Consider the following 13,583-nt stretch of genomic DNA (forward strand, 5'->3'; position numbering starts at 1 on the left):
AGCGTGACTGAGGGTGGCATCACAACCTCCCAATCCGCCCTGCTCTGTGCATGACAGGGGGCGGTGCCCCAACTCCCCAATTGGCCCTGCTCTGAGCCCGACCAGGGGCTGCACCTAGGGATTGGGCCTGCCCTCTGCCACCCGGGAGCAGGCCTAAGCCAGCAGGTCATTATCTCCTGATGGGTCCCAGACTGTGAGAGGGCACAGGCCAGGCTGAGGGACCTCCTCTCCCAACCCTGAGTGCACAAATTTTTGTGCACCGGGCCTCTAGTTACTTTATAAAAGGGTACAGTCTTTTTTTTTTAGTTTTATTCATTTCAAATGGGCCGGATCCGGTAGTTTCCCACGGCTGGTCTAGAACAATGTTTAGCATAATTAGGAATTCAGTAAACATGTCTTGAATGACTGAAAAAAACTATTTTGGAATTTTTGTTGTTTTGAAGATCATAAAATACTGACTTTGGCTTAACATTTTTAAAGAAAAAAGTAGCTTTCTTCTTCCCTAAGAATACGAATTATTTTGGGAGGATTCTATAGACCAAACACTGTCACAGCCAGGATTACTTACTATGTCATTCTAAAAATTACAGGATGCTAATGAATGTTGGATACAAATGATGCGAGTATTGCAACAGAAATTGGAAGCCATAGAGGATGATTCTGTAAAAGAGGTAATCTATATCATAAAAGGCCTGTGGTCGTGATGCCATAACAGAGTCATGACCAAACGAGCAGTGGCTCTCATGGCAGGAGGTGTATGAGCTACTCGATGTGGAGAGCTACTAGCGGCGGAGAGCTACGAGCAGCAGAGGGCGGGGCACGAGCTACAAGTGGCGATGGGCGGGGCGTCCAGCTGAGGCAAGCAGAATCATGCGTGCTGGGCTTCTAGTTGAAATATATTTGTGATTACAGATCTTCATTGTACTTGATTCATCCCCACCCTAAAGGCTTGAAATAAATTCATCTTAATAGACATGTACTTAAATATTTTAGATGGTCAATCTATAGTTGGAATTTGGAAGCTTGCATTTGACAGTTGAATTCAATGTATTGTGTTAAACTTAATTGATATCGTGCATCAAGATTTTGGCAATATTTTTTGAGCAGTAGAAGGATTGTGTAGAAAGGGATTACATTTTAAAAAACTTACATATATATTATTAAACTGGATTGTGTGGAAGGTAGTATATATTAATAAATACATGATTTTAATTTTTGCAGACAGATTCTTCATCTGCATCAGCAGTGGCACCTTCTAAAAAGAAAAGTTTAATTGACCAATACTTTGGAGTTGAGTTTGAAACTACGTATCCTTATGAGCCAAGATATGTATAAACTACTCAGAACTTACTAGAAGTGTATGAAGTGAATTGCTATAAATACCTTGGCTGATTGGAGTGGTGGGTGGGATGGAAGGAAAATTCTTTAGAGGTTTTTATGTCTAAAACATGTCATGGAAATAGGAAATTTGGATAAGTATACCCATTGGAGTGATCTTAAAGGTTAGATAAGTGTATATACATTAAGGATATTCATTATTTTTTTCTTATGAACATCTTTAACATAGTCAACTTCATTAATTTGCCTCAAAGGGAATTTTTAATTGTATGCAATAGAGTGCATCAGTTATATACATGAGATTGAACCAATTCATAAAACATGAATTTAGGGAAGTATTACTTTCTAGCTGATGGGTAGAAACTTAGAAAATATTTCTCTTTATGTATCTTTTGGTTATTAAGACCATTTTAAGACTGTGTAAATAGCAACTTACGTTTGTTTAATGTTTATCCTTTTCTTAGATTCATTACTGAATATTGTTGGTAAGTGAATTAGCATTTTAAAATATGTTGAAATCTCTATTGGAAGATCAAAATGTTTTAAAAGCTAATGAATGATACTATTAATTTTAATAGCATTAGCCATTTTCCTTATCTTACTTTGGAAAGCATGAGATGCACAGAATCTGAAGAAGAAGAAGTCACTAAAGGAAAAGAAAATCAGCTTCAGCTTAGCTGTTTTATCAATCAAGAAGTCAAGTATCTTTTTACAGGACTTAAATTGGTAAGAACAATTGGAGTTGATCATCATTATTTATGGATTCTGCATTTGCAAATGCACCTACTTGCTAAAATTTATTTGTGACCCAGCATCAATACTTGTGGTGTTTTCACAGTCATTTGAAGACATGCTTAGTGTGGCAAAAATTTTGAGTTGCCTGAAACACACACTGTACTACCTGAGGTCCAGAAAGGTGATGCTCTTGACTTCTCATTTCAGCTCTCATACTATAAACAAGTGTCTTTGCAATCCTTTTTTAGTGCCACATATTTTGCAGTTTTGTGCTTATTGATTTTGCTATTTAAAATGACCTTCAGACATAGTGCTGAAGTGCTGTCTCATGTTTTAAATGCAAGAGGGCAGAGGGCAGACGAAACCGGTTTGGCTCAGTCGATAGAGTGTCGGCCTGTGGACTGAAGGGTCCCGGGTTCGATTCCGGTCAAGGGCATGTACCTTGGTTGTGGGCACATACCTAGTAGGAGATGTGCAGGAGGCAGCTGATAGATGTTTCTCTCTCATCGATGTTTCTAACTCTATCTCTCTCCCTTCCTCTCTGTAAAAAATCAATAAAAATATATTAAATAAAAAAAAAAAGAGGTCAGAGGGCTGTGACATACCTTAAGGAGAAAATTAAGTTTCTTAGATAAGTTTCATTCAGGGATGAGTTTTAGTGTAGTTGTGACTGAATTCCATGTTAATGATTAACAGTGTATGTTAAGTACGGGATCATTATACAGAAACACATAAAACAAGGTTATGTATTGATTGGTTGGCAAAAATGGAGCCAAAGGCTTGCAGGAAGGCTCTGAGGTGTAATAATGAGGTTATTTTAATAATTATGAGGTATAAACCGATTGTACTGTGCAGATCAGGACATAGAGTCATTCTGCCATTGCACTAGTATTGCAGTTGAGGTCCTAGAATTAAAGTGACTTAGTTTGGTTTGTGACAGGTCCAGAACAAGAACTTAGTATTCTTTGCCTAGTGCCATACTAAGGAATGTACTATAGTGAGCAGATTGATAAAATATAATGGTTTTCTTGCCAATTTGTTAATTTGATGTGATTTGGGGAATATGCACATCTTTTTGAAGGATAGGTAGTGAATTGGGGTAGGTATCTTGATAGGATAATTTGTTGTCAGGGAGCTCCCATTTATAGTTTGGGGTAAAATGGGTTAGGGGGAGGGTTAGTAAATTTAGACACAAGTAGATAGATAAATAGTGATATTCTTTGCCCTCTGGTATTGGGAGGAGAGTTGTGAGGCATAATGGCTTTTGAGAGAAGTTAGTTTTAAAAGCATTACAAATAATAGCTAACCACCAAGAATCCTATAACAACTTACAATGTGCAAGGTTCAGGGTTTCAAAACATGAAGTATAAGTATTAATTGGAGAGTGTGGAATAGAATGTATGTCAGGGATTCTCCAGGATGATCTTTTCTTTAAAATTTTATGAAATTCTATAAAAACGAAATATACTTGGAACTTCTAGATGATAGTGTATTGGTGATAATAGGTATAGCTTATTATCTGATGAATAACATGGCAATAGATATGCTTTCTTGAAAAACAGGTATACATGAGATTTTAAATTTATATTATCGTAATTTTTAGATCATTCTGATTATTGGATCATTTTAATGTGTTATATTATAGATTATTTTAATCATTTAAGTAATTTGGCCTCACATTTTATTACCTTTATGTTGCTGAATAAACTTGATTAAGTGTTCAGAAGCTACTCTGCTGTGATAACTTTTGTAATGTGATTTGCAGGTTTTTTAAATTGATTTTAGAGAGAGGGATGGAGAGGGAGAGAGTGATAAAACATCAATGATGAATCATTGATTGGCTACCTTCTGCACGCCCCCTATTGGGGATTGAGTCCAAAACCCAGGCATGTGCCCTGACTAGGAATCAAACCATGACCTTCTGGTTCATAGGTCAGCATTCAATCAGCAAGCCTCACCAGCTGGGTGTGATTAGTAACTTTTAAAAAACAAAACTTAAAAAAAATTTTTTTAAACAAGTATAACATGCTTAAACTAAACATTAACAGTAAATTGTTTTAACTCTGCGATTTCTTGTATATTTATATTCTCGAAAGTAGAGCACATTAGTAGTGTTATTTTTTTTCCCAATTTCATTTTACTTTTTAAAAAATATATATATTTTTATTGATTTCAGAGAGGAAGGGAGAGGGAGAAAGAGACAGAAACATCAATTAGGAGTGAGAATCATTGATCTGCTGCCCCCTGCACACCCCCCAGTGGGGTTGGAGCCTGCAACCTGGGCATGTGCCCTCGACCGGAATCAAACCCGGGACCCTTCAGTTCACAGGCCAATGCTTTATCCACTGAGCCAAATCAGCTAGGGCTCATTTTACTTTTTAAAATGAACTTATTGGGGTGACATCTATATATATAAAAGGCTAATATGCAAGGTATCCGACCATATGACCGGTCGCAAAGACGCACACTGACCCCCAGAGGGCAGACGCTCAATGCAGGAGCTGCTGTTGATGCACACTGGTCATTTACAGAGAAATGGCACTGTGGACCTGGCACCCACAAAGCAATACTTGGTTTCCCCCAAATGGGACACAGGCCCTGCCACCACCCTGGAGTGAAACCTCACCAAATCGCAGCCAACTCTGCTGAGACCCCATGGCGCAAAATGCAGCCCACAGCCCAGTCCAGCCTGGAAATGATGGCCGTGGGCACTGGGTAATGATGTCACATGGCATTGTCCTTCCTCTCCCTAGCAACTAGCTTCCTTGCAGTTTCTTCAGTCCAGGAACACAGCTTGCTTTATAGCCAGGTGCAAACATTCATTAGCCGGAAAACGGAGATTTAGAAAGCTTAGAAACTTGACCCAACTGAAAAGAAGTAAGAAATGTTGGACCTTGAAAATGACTTCAAGTTTTCTCACTGCTCAGAATAAAGTCAAACACTGCTGCTGTTAAATATTTTACCTTTTGTTCTCCCTGTGTGATCTATAATAACCTGCTTCGTGTTGATATTTACTGCTGTGTTGCTGACAATTATGTGAAAGAAGTTGGAGTGCTTCACTGGGCTGGAAAAAGTTTAGCTACATCAGAAAGCAGGTCTAATTAAACAAGTTTATTCTATATATACAAAAGGCTAAGTTGACTTGCGCATGTGCGATACACATAAAGCTCTCAGTGCCAATTGTACATGTGTGTTGCCATCTGTCATTGTTGATCGTGAATTTGGTTGACACTTCTATAGAAAAAGGATGAATAGTGATATTAAAATATTTCTTCTAATTAATTTCCTTTCAATGTGCATGAATTTGTGCACTGGGCCACTGGTTGATTATTGAAATTATATAGGTTTTATACGTACAATTCTTTAATATATCATCTGTGTATTGTATTGTGTGTTTGCCACCACAAGTCAGGTCTTCTTCCATCACCATTTATTCCCCCTTTTATTTTATTTTTTATTTTTCTTTTAAAATATATTTTATTGATTTTTTTACAGAGAGGAAGGGAGAGAGATAGAGAGTTAGAAACATCGATGAGAGAGAAACATCGATCAGCTGCCTCCTGCACATCTCCCACTAGGGATGTGCCAGCAACCAAGGTACATGCCCTTTACCGGAATCGAACCCGGGACCCCTCAGTCCGCAGGCCGACGCTCTATCCACTGAGCCAAACCGGTTTCGGCTTATTCCCCCTTTTAGTGCTAACTTTTTTTAGTATTTTTTTTTTATTGACTTCAGAGAGGAAGGGAGAGGGAGAGATAGAAATATCAATGATGAGACAGAATCACATAGGTACTATTATCACCATTTACAAGTAATGCCCAGAGGGGATAACTACCTTGCCCAGTGTCACACAGGCTCTAAAAAGTAGATATGATCATTAAGGTATGCTTAATGGACAAAGGCTTTTCCACATTGGCTAGATTAACAGGGTTCCTTTGAAATAATAAGTAGAGGAATGCCATAAAAGAATTTATCGAGAAACCAAGATGGCGGCATAGGTAAACACCTGAAATTGCTGCCTTGCACAACCACTTCAAAAATACAACTAAAAGACAAAACGGACATCATCCAGAACTACAGGAAGGCTGGCTGAGTGGAAATTCTACAACTAGAAGGAAAGAGAAAAGTACACTGAGACTCAGAGGCGGTGCGGAAGTAAAGTGCAGAGGTACGGAGGCACACGCAGAAGGGGCTGACAACTGAGGACGTGGTTGTCTTTTTCAATTGGGAGGGAGTCTCAAGCTCCCAACTGCTCTGAACTCCAGTTCCAGGCGAGTCTCTGGGGACCCAGACTCATATGGGGAGAAACTGGACTGTCTGGCATCAGTTGGAACTTGAGGGCGGCTTTCTCTCAGAGGTGCTTGCAGCGATTTCCATGGGACACTGAGACCTGGGGCCTCTTAAGGCAGGGCTGACGATCAGCCATAGCTGTTTGCTCTGCCCTGTTGATTCCCTGAGACCCCGCCCCACCCAAGCTGTGCACAGAGGCTTTTGCATATGAATGGCCTGGTCTTTGCAATCTAAAATTACCTAATAAACTGCAGCTGGGTCAGAGAGACCAAGAACATCCAAAAGAAGGCCCAAGGCCCCACAGCAGTTTGCATTACTTCAGAGTTGGGCCTCATCTGCGCACCTCTAAACCCCAAACAAAGAAGAGGAATTTGCAGATCCCTCCATAGCTCCTGCTGGGTAGCCTCAGGCTGAGGCTAAATTAGCACCTCCTTAGAGATCCAAGTGCCAGTGTACCTAATGGTCAGAGTGGGACCATCCAGATTATAACTCCTCAGATCCATAAGGGACACACTCAGGGGCCAGACTCAGTGAGCACCAAAGCCCTACTGCAGCAAGTCTTGCCCCATAAGGGTGTCTTCAGCACAGAAGTTCTCCCACTGTAGACACAGCTGATTCTCACAGACAATTGGCCTGGAGGTCAATTCCTCCCAGTGATACCTACAACAATCAAGGCTTAACTACAACAAGACTGTGCACAAAGCTCACAAAGGGGTGCACCAAGAGTGTCCACCTCAGGTAATTGGGGAGGCTGAGCCACTGGCCCTATAGGACACCTAGCACACAAAGCCACTCTATCAACACAGGGAAGCAGCCAAAATGCGGAGACAGAAACAGGTCACAAGTGACAGAAATGGAGGAAAGCAAACTACTGGATATAGAGTTCAAAACGACGGTTATAAGGTTTTTCAAGAATTTTCTAGAAACCGCCGATAAATTTAGTGAGACCCTGGAGGATATGAGAAAAGACCAACTAGAAATTAAGCATACACTGACTGAAATAAAAAATAATATACAGAGATGCAACAGCAGACTAGAGAATCCCAAGAATCAAGTTGAAGATTTGAAATACGAAGAAGCAAAAAACAGCCAACTGCAAAAAGAAAAAGAAAAAAGAATCCAAAAATATGAAGATAGTGTAAGGAGCCCTGGGACAGCTTCAAGCGTACCAACATCCGAATTACGGGGGTGCCAGAAGAAGAGAGAGAGCAAGATATTGAAAACCTATTTGAAGAAATAATGACAGAAAACTTCCCATACCAGGTGAAAGCAATAGACACAAGGCCAGTAAGCGCAGAGTGCCCTAAACAAAAGGAATCCAAAGAGGACCACATCAAGACACATCATAATTAAAGTGCCAAGAGCAAAAGACAAAGAGAAAATCTTAAAAGCAGCAAGAGAAAAACAGTTACCTACCTACAAGGGAGTACCCATAAGACTGTCAGCTGATTTCTCAATAGAAACTACACAGGCCTGAAGGGAATGGCAAGAAATATTCAAAGAGATGAATAGCAAGAACCTACAACCAAGATTAGTCTACCCAGCAAAGCTATCATTCAAAATTGAAGGTCAGATAAAGAGCTTCACAGATAAGGAAAAGCTAAAGGAGTTCACCACCACCAAACCTGTATTATATGAAATGCTGAAAGGTATTCTTTAAGAAGAGGAAGAAGAAAAAGGTAAAGATACAAATTATGAACAACAAATACATATCTATCAACAAGTGAATCTAAAAATCAAGTGAATAAAAAATCTGATGAACAGAATAAACTGGTGAATATAATAGAATCAGGGGCATAGCAAGGGAGTGTACTGACAATTCTCAGGGGGGAAGGGGTGTGGGGGGTGCGGGAAGAGACTAGAAATAAATCATACACCTATGGATGAGGACAGTGGGGGGGGTGCTAAGGGCGGGGGGGGTGGGAACTTGGTGGAGGGGAGCTATGGGGGATAAAAAAGAGGAACAACTGTAATAATCTGAACAATAAAAATTTAATTAAAAAAAAAAGCTTTATGTAAAATGCATTATAGACTCAGAATCTGAATAACATTTTATGCTTTCTGATGCCTTTTAAAAACTGAACCATATCTAAAAATAAACATCTTCCCACATTGTCTTCATTCAGATTATTTCTCAGTAGTATAAACCCATTGTCTATTAAAGAATTAAAGGTGTGATTCTATATTGTGGAAGAATAATTTATTAAAACTAATGTTTGGTCTTCTATTATGGTTTTTTTCAGCGACTTCAGGAAGAAATCACTAAACAGTCTCCAACATTGCAAAGAAATGCTTTGTATATCAAATCTGTAAGTTGTTCATTCCTTTTGAAATAGAATTCCATTTTTTTTAATATATTTCATTGATTTTTTACAGAGAGGAAGGGAGAGGGATAGAGAGTTAGAAACATCGATGAGAGAGAAACATCGATCAGCTGCCTCCTGCACACTCCCTACTGGGTATGTGCCAGCAACCAAGGTACATGCCCTTGACTGGAATCGAACCTGGGACCCTTGAGTCCACAGGCCGACGCTCTGTCCACTGAGCCAAACTGGTTAGGGCTAGAATTCCATTTTGTTAAGAGTTTTCCACTTAATTACTGTTGCCCAGTCTTTGTTTTTACCAGACCAACAAACTAAAAACTTGTGTGGCATATTCATGTAATATGATTTTTTTCTATTTTTTCTTCTCAGTCCAAGATCAGCCGGCTACCTGCTTACTTGACTATTCAGATGGTTCGATTTTTTTATAAAGAGAAGGAATCTGTGAATGCTAAAGTTCTTAAGGTTAGTGTAACAAAATTTTCAGTGTAACAAAAAGTTATTCTTTGAAGGCAATTCCTAACTTACAAGACAATTCATAACTTACAGTAGGTTTCTTTAGTACTTTAGGGATAGTTAAATTTTCTTTAAAATATTACAAATAGGGAAGTTATTAACAATAGCCAAGTGGTTTTTAACCAAGCTATGCATTGGAATTACCTATTGTTTTCTTTATTTTAAATCATATACATGTCTGGCTTTTTCCCACCTCCCAGATTCTGATTAAGTGGGGCCTAAGGTAGTACATTTTAAAAAAGATTTCTCGAGAATTCTGATGGATACCCTCCATTTCCCAGAAACACTGCACTAGATCAGAGATCCTTATCCTTGGAGGTTTAGGGCTGGGGGTGGGCTCAGGTGCAGTATAACACACTGCACTCTGTTCTGGGCAGTTCCTTTCTTTCAGGTGAAGAGAATGTTAAATTATTGGTGCCCAAAGAGTACTTACATTGAAATTGGTTGATGTAGGAGCCCGCCATATGATGTAGCTGTTTCATTGAACTGTAGCTATGCTATATAGCCCGAGTTCCTGATCTAGCCTGTTGAGCTGAAAGTCATAATACATTTTTAAATATACTTAGTGTTATATTAGAAGGTTGACTATAGTTGCAGTATCTACTTGTGTTCACTTCATATGTTAATATTAGTTACTGAACTATATCACTATTGTTTCTATGTGAAATTGTATTTCAAATTATAGCCAGAAGTGACCCCATTTGTAAATTGACTTCTCTGGTGGTCTCTGTTATTTTTCACAACAACTGGTTTAATATTTCTAAAATGCTTCTTTGTTATATGAAATTTGCTAACTCCTCTGTGGTCAGTTTCATGGGTTAAAATGTTTAATGGAAAAAGTGTTTAAAATTTATCTTACCTTGAAGTTACTATCAGATTGAAAATAAGCACTATGATGTTTCTAATTGCAAAGATTTCCAAGCAGTTTTTACAGATTTTATTTTCAACTTTATTTGAATTATGAAAGCACTACTTTAAAATTTAAAAGTGTGATAGATATTTTAAATAACTACCTTGGTAAGTCTGTCTACACATTTTTTTTTCTTTTTGATTTGTGTATAGGATGTTAAATTTCCTCTCATGTTGGATGTGTATGAACTATGTACACCAGAACTTCAAGAGAAAATGATCTCTTTTCGATCAAAATTCAAGGATCTAGAAGATAAAAAAGTGAATCAGCAAACAAAGACAGTAGGTTCTTATTGCTGACTTTTTAGTCTTAATATTTTAATCTTCAACAATTACTTTGTATTGTTATTTATTGTAGAAATGGATGAGCCTGTATTTTATTTAGCTCACATACAAATCCCACATATATTGGTGTAAGCCTTTAAAGTTTTAGGTGTATTTTAGCATATGCAAAATAACTTTAATTATGGTAAAGTGTTCTTTATAGTAGAACTATGGGCCCGGTGCACGAATTCGTGCACCCTGAAAGGACTTGTGGGCCACAAGGCTGCAGTGGGCACAGGGGCAGGTCTCGGCCCATCCATCCTGCCCCTGCTTGACTCCTCCTGCAGTGGCCCCCGGCCCCTGTCTGCCGGTGGCCTCGCTTCTGCCACTGCCAGCCCTGCTCGCACCTGCTGGCGGCGTGGAGCGATTGGGACCTGCGCCCGCAATGGGTGTGAGCGGGGCCGGCACCATCAGCAGGTTCGAGTGGCGGCTGCTGCCCCGATTGCCCCTCAGGAGCAGGGGGAGGCGGTGAAGCCCTCAAGGGAGATTGGAGCCAGCAGTCACCTCTCCCACCCGCTGATGGCACCAAGGGATCGGGACCGGTGCTGGGTGCTGGCAGTGGGTACGAGCAGCGGCTCCAGCATCAACTGTGGGTGCGAGTGAGACCAGTGCCAGCAATGGGTGTGAGCGCCGGGTGGGACCGCCCTGCGTAGGCACAAAGAATTTTCAGTAACCACCAGAGGTTTGCCCCAATGAAAGTGGCTGGCGCCCTGCCTTGGTCTGGCACTCCCGCTCACCTGCTCCACCATTCTGCTTCGGCCGATGCCCACCATGTTCAGTGCTCTGCCATCTGCTGCAGACACCTGCCATGTTTCACACGCACCCCTCTGGTGGCCAGTGCATGTCATCGAGACTGGTTGTTTGTTTGTTCTGCCATTCAGTCTATTTGCATATTAGGGTTTTATATATATATAGACTAGAGGCCCAGTGCACAAAAATTTGTGCCCTCGGGGGGAAAGGGGGGTCCCTCAGCCTGGCCTGTGCCCCCTCCCAGTCTGGGACCCCTTGGGAGATAACGCCCTGCTGGCTTAGGCCTGCTCCCGGGTGGCAGAGGGCAGGCCCAGTCCCTAGGTGCAGCCCCTGGTCGGGCTCAGAGCAGGGCCAATTGGGGAGTTGGGGCGCTGCCCCCAGTCATGCACAGAGCAGGGCAGATTGGGAGGTTGCGATGCCACCCTCAGTCACGCTCAGGGTAGGGCTGATTGGGGGGTTGGGGCACCGCCCCCTGTCACACTCAAGGCAGGGTCGATGGGGAGGTTGCGACGCCACCCCCTGTCATGCACAGAGCAGGGCCCATCAGGCGGGTTGGGGCTCCTTACCCTGTCACGCACAGAGCAGGGTCGATCAGGGGGTTGGGAAGCTCCCCCCCTATCAGGCACAGAGCAGGGCTGATCAGGGGGTTGGGGCCCCTTCCCCTGTCAGGAACAGAGCAGGGCGGATAGGGAGATTGTGGCCCCGCCCCCTGTCACACACACAGCCGCAGGGCGATCAGGGGGTTGGGGAGCTCCCCCCTATCAGGCACAGAGCAGGGCTGATCAGGGGGTTGGGGCCCCTTCCCCTGTCAGGAACAGAGCAGGGCGGATAGGGAGGTTGTGGCCCTGCCCCCTGTCACACACAGAGCTGCAGGGCGATCAGGGGGTTTGGGTGCTGCCCCGTCACGCTGATCCTGGTGCCCGGAGGCCTCTCGGCTCCGCTGATCCTGGTGCTGGGAGGCCTTGCGGCTCCGCTGATCCCAGTGCTGGGAGGCATATTACCCTTTTACTATATAGGATAGAGGCCTGGTGCATGGGTGGGGCTGGCTGGTTTTCCCTGAAGGGTGTCCTGGATCAGGGTGGGGGTCCCCACTGGGGTGCCTGGCCAGCCTGGGTGAGGGGATGATGGCTGTTTGCAGCTGGTCACACACCCTTCAGGGTGGGGGTCCCCATTGGGGTGCCTGGCTAGTCTGTGTGAGGGGCTGAGGGCTGAAGCTCCCAACTGCTCCTTTCTTTTTTTTTTTTATTCTGGGCCAGCTTTAGCTCTGGCTCCAGCTCTGAGGCCTCTGCTGCTGAAAGCAGGTATCTGGTTTGTTTCGGTTCTATAATCGAAACAATGTATAACTCCAGCTCTGAGATCCCCACGGGCTGAAAGCAGGTTTCTGGGGTTTTGTTTAGCCTCTATATTTGTTACAATGTTTCAAGCTGCAGGCTCAGAGGCGGGCAAGGCAGGCGGGGGAACGTTGGTTTCCTCCGTCACTGAAGCAAGTTAGTTTCAAGCTGCCTGGCTGCCGGCCGCCATCTTGGCTGGCAGTTAATTTGCATATCGCCCTGATTAGCCAGTGGGAAGGGTAGCGGTCGTATGCTAATTACCATGTTTCTTTTTTATTAGATAGGATAAGCTTAATTTCTTTTCTCCTATAAACTGCAACTTATATTTCTTTTCTATTTATCTCCTCACAGCATATATAGAAAACCTTGCCTAGATTTTCGTAGTATTTTATTATTTTCCTTGCAAGGCATGGAATTATCTCCATTTTTGTGTGTGGAAGTGGTGGTATAAAATATTGACTCATTTATGTCCACTGAGAAAACTAACTGCTGCTGATATGCTTGTAACTGCTAAAATTATAACCATATCAACTTTATATTTAAGAGATTGTTATTTTGGGTTTATATAAAGTATACCTGAGTTACTATTTATTTGATTTTTTTTTTCAAAATGAAAAAGATATTTCCTGTTAATAAAGATTTTCAGTGTGATATTATAATATGTCAAATTTTAAATTCACCCAGCCGGTGTGACTTGGTGGTTGTCAACCTCAATCACCCAGCCACACCGTGGAGGTCACAGTTCAATTCCTATTCAGAGCACATGCCCGTGTTGAGTGCTCAATCCCTAGTATGTGGCATGCAGGAGGCAGCCAATTAATGGGTCTCTCTCATCATTGATGTTTTTATCTCTCTCTCCCTTCTTCTCTGAAAGATCTTTCTTGGCCTAATTTAATGAATTTCTACTCTTACACTCCTTTTTTCTGCTTGCTTTGTGTTTATTTTGCTCTTATTCTTAAGGTAGGGGAGCTTAGTTTTTATTTCAAACTTTTCTCTATTTCCTAACATAAGCATTTAGGGCTATAAATTTCTCTCCCAGCAGTGCTTTCAATATGTCCTTCAAATTTC

At 41.8% G+C, this 13,583-nt stretch overlaps 1 protein-coding gene across 3 annotated transcripts in view; it reads left to right on the forward strand.

The window, feature by feature from the left end:
- USP14 (ubiquitin specific peptidase 14) overlaps positions 1–13,583 on the forward strand; it is a 48,353-nt gene that overhangs the window by 30,015 nt on the left and 4,755 nt on the right. For all 3 annotated transcript variants that reach the window (XM_059706506.1, XM_059706507.1, XM_059706508.1), the window contains exons 8-13: positions 591–671; positions 1,222–1,307; positions 1,950–2,064; positions 8,608–8,673; positions 9,058–9,150; positions 10,264–10,392. In XM_059706506.1, coding sequence (XP_059562489.1) covers positions 591–671; positions 1,222–1,307; positions 1,950–2,064; positions 8,608–8,673; positions 9,058–9,150; positions 10,264–10,392 — 570 coding nt within the window. The remainder of the gene's footprint in view (positions 1–590; positions 672–1,221; positions 1,308–1,949; positions 2,065–8,607; positions 8,674–9,057; positions 9,151–10,263; positions 10,393–13,583) is intronic.

This window comes from Myotis daubentonii, chromosome 8 (genome assembly GCF_963259705.1).
Source record: "Myotis daubentonii chromosome 8, mMyoDau2.1, whole genome shotgun sequence".
Classification (NCBI taxonomy): Eukaryota; Metazoa; Chordata; class Mammalia; order Chiroptera; family Vespertilionidae; genus Myotis; species Myotis daubentonii.